Below are 9095 nucleotides of genomic sequence, written 5' to 3' on the forward strand. Positions count from 1 at the left end.
GGGAGAGAAGGGTGTCAGGCCCCCAGCAGAGGGAGAGCAGCCGTGCCCCCCACCACGTCGCTCAAGAGGGAGCTCAGAAGAGCGAGGAGGCAGGAGAGCCCGGAAGGATGGGAACAGCCAGGACCGTGTGGACCAGGTCCTGACCCCTTTTTCAGGGCTGGCTAGCTTGCAGGTCTTCATTCAGACCAGATCTGTTCCTGGAGACTTTGCCCAGTCCAGAAATGGCTGGAAACCATTGAGCCGGGGATCTGGGGTGGGTGGTTTTGGAACTGGTTGAAAGCAGCACCCAGAAAACCCAGCCCAGGCTCCCGGGAGGAGGCCACGCTCCCCACTACCCTGCCCCGGCCGCGGGGGTGGGGCGAGCGCTGGGCAGGGGGTGCCCAAGGCCGGCCTCCTGGCCCGTACCTTGCATGTAGAGGCTCTCAGCATTGCCGCTGCTGGTAGTCACGGACTCCTCCATCCCTCTGGTGTCCCACGGCCCCGAGCATGCAGCCACGGGGCTGGATGAGTTCACCACTACCATCTGGGTGCCAAGTAGCGCAAGAACCCGAGAATAAGGGATGAGGCCTTCCCGGACCCTTTGCGGGACCCCTGAGCCCCCACCCCCCACCCCACCCCTCACCACACGCCACGTGCCCTCTGCAATACCAGCCCTGAAAACAGCCCCGCGCCGCAGTGGCAAGCCCTCGGCACAGCCTGCTTCCGTCCACTCCAAGCGCCTGGGGACGGGTCACAGAAATGGCCAAAGCAGGAGGAAACACTGAGGCCGATGCCCAACCGAGGAAGCTGCAGCCTCCTACGAAACCCACCCCGAGCTCCACTCCCGAAAGGCATGACCCCCTCCCTGCTCCGGGGCTACACTACAAGTGAGATAGGGAGGACGCAACGTGCACCCATTACATACGGGCTGGCAGGGCCCGGCTCTCACCCACGCATCTCTCCCACACGAGCAGCCACCCGCCTCCCAGGCGGGAGCAGAGCCAGCTCCCGCTCATGCCTGGGTCCCCAGGGCAGTGGCCGGCTCAGAGCTGGGGCTCAGCGCTCGCTGGATGAATGAACAACTAGACGAGTGAATGAGCCAAAGCCGTTCCCCAAGAGAAAATGAACTTCTTTGTCTTATCTATCCTCAGCGCCTAGTAGTCTCTGACATAAAGCCGGTGCCCGCTCAGTGTCTGATGAATGAATGAATGAATGAATGAGTGCACTTTCATGGGTAAGTATCTTCCCCAAGAGATCACAGCTTCTCTTCCGCATTTATCCACCTTTCCCGCACCAGTGCCCGGCACGCAGTGATCACTGACAATCTCTGGAAGTCTGCACGGATGGATGAGTGAATGAACCAACGAATGAATGGGTGGAACCTCTTCTCCCATCTTCCTACCAGCCCAGAAGCCCCCGAGGGCAGAGACCGGAGCCCCAAGGCCGTGACAGGCACCCTGCTACCCTCACCGAGGCCAAGCTGTGGGAGGAGCCTGAGTGCTTGCTGGGCTCGATGGAGGAGATGCCGCTCAGAGTGTCGTTGCTCTTGCTACTGGGGCTCTGGACCCTCCGGCTGGAGTAGCCTGTGAGGAACAGGAGAGGGGTCACGCCAGCTTCCCACCCAGCCTTCGCACGGCTGCTGCCCGCTCCGGATCCCTCTCCCCGTCTTCACCTGGGAGTCTGCCCTGACCTTCTAAGTCAGGGTGACCGCAGAGCACCCCCAGGGCGTGCACCTAGCAGCAGAGGGCTGGGCCCCTGCCCCTTGTCCTGCTCACTTCTGTACCCCTGTTACACGGCGCAGGGCCTGGCCCGGAGGGGCCTGGATCTGCTGGGTTAAGCCTGAGAATGAGGCCCAGCCACTTCTCCCTCCTGACTCAGCTTCCCCTGTGTTGTTGACTGACTGACTGATCTGGAATTCTCCTCCTTCGAAAAAGGATTTGAGGTACCAACTTTTCAAAAGACATAGTTTTGTTTTGGTTTGGTTCTTTTAAGTGAGAAAAGTAGGGAAGGCAAAATAAGGTGGAACCAGAGATGGTGCTGGTACAAAGTAGGCAAGCAAGAAGTTAGTCCAGAAACGACTCCAGGCTTCCAGTGGGGCCAACGCAGAATGGAAAGCCAGCTGTGCCAGCATGTCTCGTGGTCTTGTTCTAGACTGGTCTACAAACTTCTCTGTCCAATTGAAAAGACAAAAACTTCCCTTTTGCAATGATAATTCATAATTAAAAGTCATTGTCGGGCTTCCCTGGTGACGCAGTGGTTAAGAATCCTCCTGCCAACGCGGGGGACATGGGTTCAAGCCCTGGTCCGGGAAGATGCCACATGCCGCAGAGCGACTAAGCCGGTGCACCACAACTACTGAGCCTGCGCTCTAGAGCCCACGAGCCACAACTACGGAGCCCACGTGCCACAACTACCGAAGCCCGCGCGCCTAGAACCTGTGCTCCGCAACAAGAGAAGCCACCGCAATAAGAAGCCCGCGCACCACAACGAAGAGTAGCCCCCGCTCGCCGCAACTAGAGAAAGCCTGAGCACAGCAACGAAGACCCAACGCCGCCAAAAATAAATTTAAATAAATAAATTTTTTTTAAAAAAGTCATTGTCACTTTGATAGCTCCATGCCTGAGTGTGGGCGGGGGAGACGGGAGAGAAGGGTGTCAGGCCCCCAGCAGAGGGAGAGCAGCCATGCCCCCCACGACGTCGCTCAAGAGGGAGCTCAGAAGAGCGAGGAGGCAGGAGAGCCCGGAAGGAGATTTTGCCTCTTAAAACAAGTTTCTTCCAACATGAGAGCCTTTGAGGACTCCTTGCCTTAGAAAGCAATCTGTATACAGCATACACTGGGTTACTGGCTTACAAGATTAACGGGACCATAAGAGGCTTTTAAAGCCACATCAGCAGACACAAAACAGGTTAGTGGCTGCCAGGAGCTGGCGGAAGGGGAAAGGGGCTGACTACCAAGGGCCCTGGGGGGATTTAGAGCAACAGTCCTTGATTGTGGTAGTGACTGTATGACTATAAGTGTTTGTCAAAACTCAAAAAAGGGTGAATCTTACTGTATGCAAAGAGAAAAAGAGGGGGATGGTGAGAATACCAAAAGGCTCAGGAACCATCTGGCCCTTTCTGCTCCTGAGCCAGGGCACTTCCATCGCTGGACGGAGGAGCTGTACCCCACCAGCCCACTCTGGACCCAGGGCTCCCAAAGTGTCCTCAGATAATGAGAACCATCGCTTCCAACGACATGTGCATCCGGCCACATCACCCAGCAAATCCTTACAATGACTTGCTTCCCAGGTGAAAGGGACTCAGCTTGGAGACAGGATGTCACTAGCCCAAGATCTCAGCTAATAGGGGTCCAGCTGAGACTCGACTCCAGGTCAGGCCCTTCCCCACCACCTCACACCTACCCTTCTTCACTGACGGGACCTTCCTGGCCATGAGGATGGGGAGGGGCGCTGTGCCCAGATGCTCGCCTCCCATCTCGGGGCCGACCTGCTTCTTCTTCCGCCGTCGCCTCTTGAGCTGGTGGGCGGCCAGGGCCAAGGCCACAGTCCCCAGGGCCGTGGCAAAGAGGACCTTCCTCAGGCCTGGTGTCAACCGCAGCTGGGACAAGGCAGACTGCAAGAAAAGAGGGAGGCAGCCAGTTACATCTCCCTGGGAGAGCTGCCCTGAGGAACACGTGAGGGGCAGGGAACGCATCAGGCCCCCAGGGGATACCTCCTGACCAGGAATGACTGAGAGGCAGCCACCTGCAGGGCGCTGTGGGGGTGGGAGTTGGGGGCCCTGGCCTCTGAAACCTGGATCACAGAGATGTAAAAGAGGGGGACGGGGGATGGCAAAATGACAAGGCTAGGAGATCATATCTGGGGTCCAGCAGGTATCCCCAACACCATCGGTCAGGATTCTACCAGCTGAACCGACGGAGCACCTATGCCAGCTACCGCGCCAGGATTTCACCTGTGTTACCTGTCCGAATGCCCATCATTTTCCAGGTGAGGCACCTGAAGCTTACATGGGTTAGGACGCACGCTTAAGGGGACAGAGAGGTAGAAATGGAACTGAGGTCTGCCCACCCCGCTTCTCCACTCTTCAAAGACAATGACGTTCACTTTACTCGATGGTCCATCTGTACACTCCCCTGCTCCACCCTCACTCTGCCTGCTGGACTGGGAGGCCCTCGAGCGAGGCGGCATCCCACAGGGCAGAGCTTCAGGAAGTATCAAGAGGACTGGTCAGCCACAAACATTTAAAGTTGGCAGGCATTACTGACCTCTTTTATAAACTGAGAAACTGAGGTCAAGAGTCCACATAGGCCTGGGGTGGAGACCGGGCTTGGGACCCCAGACTCCTAACCCAGTCCTCCTTACTCTGCTCAAAGAGGATTGCCTGGGACAGCAATCACGAGGGCCCAACTTTCCTGGATGCTGAGGGACCCTGGGATGAGTGGCTCAGTGTTTCAGGGACCAGAGAGGTAAAGGGCAGGACCACAACCCACCCCGATCTTTACCTGCCCAAACGTCGTGTAAAGGAACACAGGGATCTCTGCCACCGTCATGGCCAGGGCCTGGATCATGGACATACCCTCAGTCCTCTGGAATGCCATGGCAGGATCGGCACCCCAGGCGAGAGCCCTCGGGGCCGAGAGCTTCCAAGGAGAACGTCTTCAACTGGTTGCTGGCTGGGTCCCGGGCACCATCCACGCCCCGAAAGGACAGGGACACACATACCAGAAGGTCCCTCCACAGAGCTGAGAGACAGACGACCAAGTCAGCCACAAGGGTGTGTGCATGTGAGCATAAAGAAACACACACAAGAGTGCTCTGGGGGATGAGGTGGGAGCAAAGCCCACGTGTGGAATGCGAGGCCTGGAACCAGGCCCCCGCCTTCTGCACCTGCCAGCAGGAAGGTAGCCAAACGCCCCACAGACTTTCTGCCCACCTTGAGCCCTGGGAGAAGGCAGTGTCTGGCATGCTGGCCCAAGTGAGGACCCAGAGCCTGGGAGATGGATAGGTCGCTCTCAAACTTGGGGCTTTATACCACACTTTCTCAATCTTTTTAAACCCATGGCCCACGTGCTAAGCAAAAACCTTAGGCCTCTAAAGGGTCAGACCCCTGAGTGAGAATCATTGCATCTTTTCCACCTCCCACGAAACCAAGAATGTTGTACTTCCTGTGGACATATTACGAAAACAGCAGGGTATTTCCTCAAATAATAACAGCTACTACACCGTGTGTGGGTATTCTGTGCAGAGTTCCTTACGTACATTATTTCATTGAATCATTACAATTCTATGAAGTAGATGTGATCTACCTCCCACACCCCTGACAATTTCCAACGAGGAAATTGAGGCTCAGAAAAGCTAAGTCAGGAGTCCCAAGTCACACAGCTGGTACCAGGCGGAGTCAGGACTTGGACCAAGATCTAACGGACTTTCGACTCCTGTGCTTAACACAACCCTTTCGCCAAATCTGACATGGAGCAGGAAGTGGGAGCCTCAGCAGAACTACAGACTACAAGGGCAACTTTCCCCTGGGGCCTTGTGAGACCCCCCAGGGTACCCCACGGCCCATTCCAAGGCCAGTGAATAAGTGGCTTGAGCACATATAACCCAGTCCCCAAGATCCTTCAGAGAGCTCCCCGACCACCACCACCAAGGCCAAGGAGGCCTTCAAGGTCTCCTGGGACTTCAAACGAAATGACCACGAAGGCCAGATGGACCCTGTCTACCTGGGATGGCGGCCAAAGTCACTGGACTGGCACAAGAAACGGCTTATCCTCAGTGAGTGGGAAGGGTGAATGATCCTATCAGTTAGCTCTAGGGCTGTGTGTGTGTGTGTGTGTGTGTGTGTGTAGGGTAGGGGACATCCTGCCAGGAGGCTACAAATTGAGCGATGTGACCTCCAGTGGTCACAAGCCAGCTCTCGCAGCACCACCCCCAACTTGGCCCAAGCCTCAGAACGAACGAGGGAAGACAAGAACATCAGAGGATCAGCGGCTACTATTTCCCAAGCACTTACTCTAACAGGCCAGGCTTGGAACAGACTCCCCATGGAGGGTTTTAAGTCTAGTCACCCACAGAACCCTCAAGGCAAGCACTGTTTATCTCAATGATGGGGAAACTGGGGCTCCAAAAGGTAATCAAGCCTACCAAGGTCACTGAGTAAATGGCCAAGCCGGGATATGACCTCAGTTCTGGGGGACCCCAAGGCTTGGCATTTACCTGCAGGAAAGTCAAAAGCAGCCTCTGCTGCCCCGACTGAGGAAGAGTGGCAGGTGCCAGGTAACGACACCCACCCCAAGACAGCTTCACTCCAGGGATGGATCCAGATCCAGCCCAACCATACCCCATTCTTCCTCCTGGCACGACCCAGGGCTGAATGAGAGAAGCCTCCACCTCTTCTCTGTGACGACAAGACCATGGCAATGTCCCCCCACCACGTGGACACTCCTAATGTCGTCCCAACCTGGGAAAGTCACCTCTCCTGCCCTGTAACCTTGGGCAGTAACCTGCTCATTCCACCCCCACCAGGGCACTCACAACCTCTCAGCTTGGATGCCCACGCTTTCCATCCCGGACACCTTCTCCCCTGCCCTGAACCACCCCGTAAATGACTCTAGTCTGAGCACCCTTCATGCCGCCTTGACCCCAGCAATGTCCCCTCTGCCCAGTCTCCGTTCATTCCACACCGGTGGGACACCTCAGCAGTCTGACCAGGACAGGCACTGAGCACTCCCACGCTGGACCTCAGCAATACCCCCTTCTTCAGAATCTGCTCTTTCCATCCCAGACAATTCCTTGCGCATGCCCTGGTCAGGCCCCCTCCTCTCTTGCCCCGACCCCCGGAATATCCCTGAGGGTCGTCCAGGTGCCCACTGCCGCCGCCTTCCACAGCCCGCGCACCCGGTCCTTCCATCCCAGTACTTGCCCAGCGCGGGTCCAGTACCTGCGCCCCTGCTCCGATCTCTGCAATGTTCCAGGCCCGGGCATCTTCCCACTGACCGGGTACCTTCCGTTCCACCTCTCGCGCCGCCCACGGCCCGAGTACCTGCTCTTTCCAACGCTGGCCCTTCTAGTCCGGCTGAGCTGGGACACCTGCAACCCTACCCAGTTCCCCGCTCAGGGACGGCTCCCGCCCGCTGCAAGCCTCAGACCCGGACCTTGCCGCGCCGCCCGCCTGCTCCGCGGGCTCAGCCCGGACCGCCGCCACTCACCCAGGATCCCATCGCTGCGGAAGGACAGCGTCTCCTTCCCCGGCGCCCGCGCAACCAACCTCGGGGCCACGGGGGGCGTTGCCTCACGCAGGGCCAACCTTTCTTTGGCCAATGAGTGTCGCCGAACTCCTCTGCACCGCCCCGGCCTCTGTGCAATTGGGTGGGCCACGTGACCAATATTGTCTCACCCTCCCTTCTCCCTCTGTTCCTCCCCCTAAGTGCGGTTGAGGCGCGGAAGTGATTTTTTTTCTCTCCTGTGATTGGCCATCGAGATTAGATTGACCCGGGTGGCTGAGTGAGGCGGGGCCACTCTTAAAGGGATGAGGCGGAGCAAACAGGTTTCGAAGGCGCTTTGTGGAAGGAATTGCCGGTGGTCTGAGCTCTCATCTTTGGTTCCTCTGCCTCCACTGGTGCCCACACGGACAAGTTCTTCCCGCCCTTCGAGCGCCCACTTTCCAACGCCACCGCCTCTAACTTCCTACAGCATCCTCCTGAGCACTTGCCACTCTCCACTTTCTGGGGTTGTTTGCAGGAGTGCCACGCCTCCCCTACGAGACGTCGTCTCCCTAAGAGTTGGCGTCAAGTGCTTCGGTTCACTGTGCCTTGCACTAAACACTGGGTTTGGAATCAGGCCTCCCTGAGTTGGAATCAAGCTCTGACACATCAGCTTTGTGGGGTTTACTCAGTTTACCCCTCTGTAAAATGGGAATGGAATTCTTGCCTTGCCTGAGTAACAGGGCTTTGGTGCTGATCATAAGAAAACAGTGTGGCAGCCCTTTCATAACCAAAGAACTGGACACATCTAAGTTTTTTTAGTGTAATTATCAGTAAGGTCACATTCTTTCATTCATCAACAACTAATATTTCAGTGTGCCAGTCCTTTGGCTGGACTTGGGAGTGCAGTGGTGGACAAGATACATATAATTAAGATACTTAATTACAATCTTACGTGATATTGCTCTAATGGTGGAAACTCAGGAATATGGGGATTCCCAGGGACACCTGCGCTCCCATGGGGAGGTGAGAGACTCCCGAAAGAAAGTGACGTCCAAACAGAAACCTAAGGATGACTAAGAGTCAGCTGGGCAGAGAGAAGAGGAAGGAGTGCTCAGGAACAGCATGGGCTGTGTGGTCCAGAGGCAAGAGCAAACTTGGCATGTTGTTTGTTTTTTTTTCTTTTTGGTCATACCCCACATCATGCAGGATCTTGATTCCCCGACCAGGGATCGAACCTGTGCCCCCTGCAGTGGAAGCACAGAGTCTTAACCACTGGACCACCAGAGAAGTCCCCAAACCTGGCATCTTTGACTCAAGGTGGCAGAGAGAGAGGAGAGTGGTAGCTGATGAGCCAAGGAAGTGGCAGCCAGAGCAAAGGAGAGCAGGCTCCACCATTGAACTGCCTGCGTCTGGGGCCAAATCCACTGCTTCCTCCCCCGTGTCCTTGGGCAAATCACTTAACTTCTCTAAACCTTAGCTTCCTAAAATGAGGAGAATGGTGGTTTCTGAGCTTCTACGAGGACCTTAAGTGATTATTCACTTAAAAGTGCTCAGTGTTGGGCCTGGCGTGGTCTTAGGACATTTTGGCCATTGCTGTTAGAAAAACTGCAATAGCTAAGTAGAAAGCTAGATAAATCGATGCAACATACGGACTGGGACAGCTACAAGATCGGGAGTAACTAGGACCTACTGTCTCTCTCTCTCTCTCTCTCTCTCCTTTACCCTGCTGTTTTTCTTCCCAGGATCTGACCTGTTATATATCTGTTTATCCAAGAGGGGAAGAGCCTTGTTTTGTTCACTGCTGCATCCATGGCACCTAGAACAGCCCCTGGCACATAGTTGGTGCCGATAAGGTCTTTCTCCTTGACCAAACCAGAGTCGGGCTCCTGTGAGCCAGCCCTCTGCTTGACTA

General features: G+C 56.0%; 1 protein-coding gene across 3 annotated transcripts in view; it reads right to left on the reverse strand.

Annotated features, from left to right (window-relative positions):
- Positions 1-7244, reverse strand: part of MIGA2 (mitoguardin 2) — a 28085-nt gene extending 20841 nt beyond the window's left edge. The window contains exons 1-5 of one of the 3 annotated variants that reach the window (XM_032635458.1): positions 7187-7244; positions 4555-4720; positions 3381-3591; positions 1450-1562; positions 406-523 (exon numbers count right to left, since the gene is read on the reverse strand). In XM_032635458.1, the coding sequence (XP_032491349.1) occupies positions 406-523; positions 1450-1562; positions 3381-3591; positions 4555-4698 (586 nt within the window). In that variant the 5' untranslated portion in view covers positions 4699-4720; positions 7187-7244. Of the gene's footprint in view, positions 1-405; positions 524-1449; positions 1563-3380; positions 3592-4480; positions 4721-6918; positions 7097-7186 lie in introns of those variants that run through there. The other 2 variants (XM_032635456.1, XM_032635459.1) reach the window with 2 other exon arrangements.
- Between the last annotated feature and the right edge of the window lie 1851 nt (positions 7245-9095).

Source organism: Phocoena sinus, chromosome 6, assembly GCF_008692025.1.
Source record: "Phocoena sinus isolate mPhoSin1 chromosome 6, mPhoSin1.pri, whole genome shotgun sequence".
Lineage (NCBI taxonomy): Eukaryota > Metazoa > Chordata > Mammalia > Artiodactyla > Phocoenidae > Phocoena > Phocoena sinus.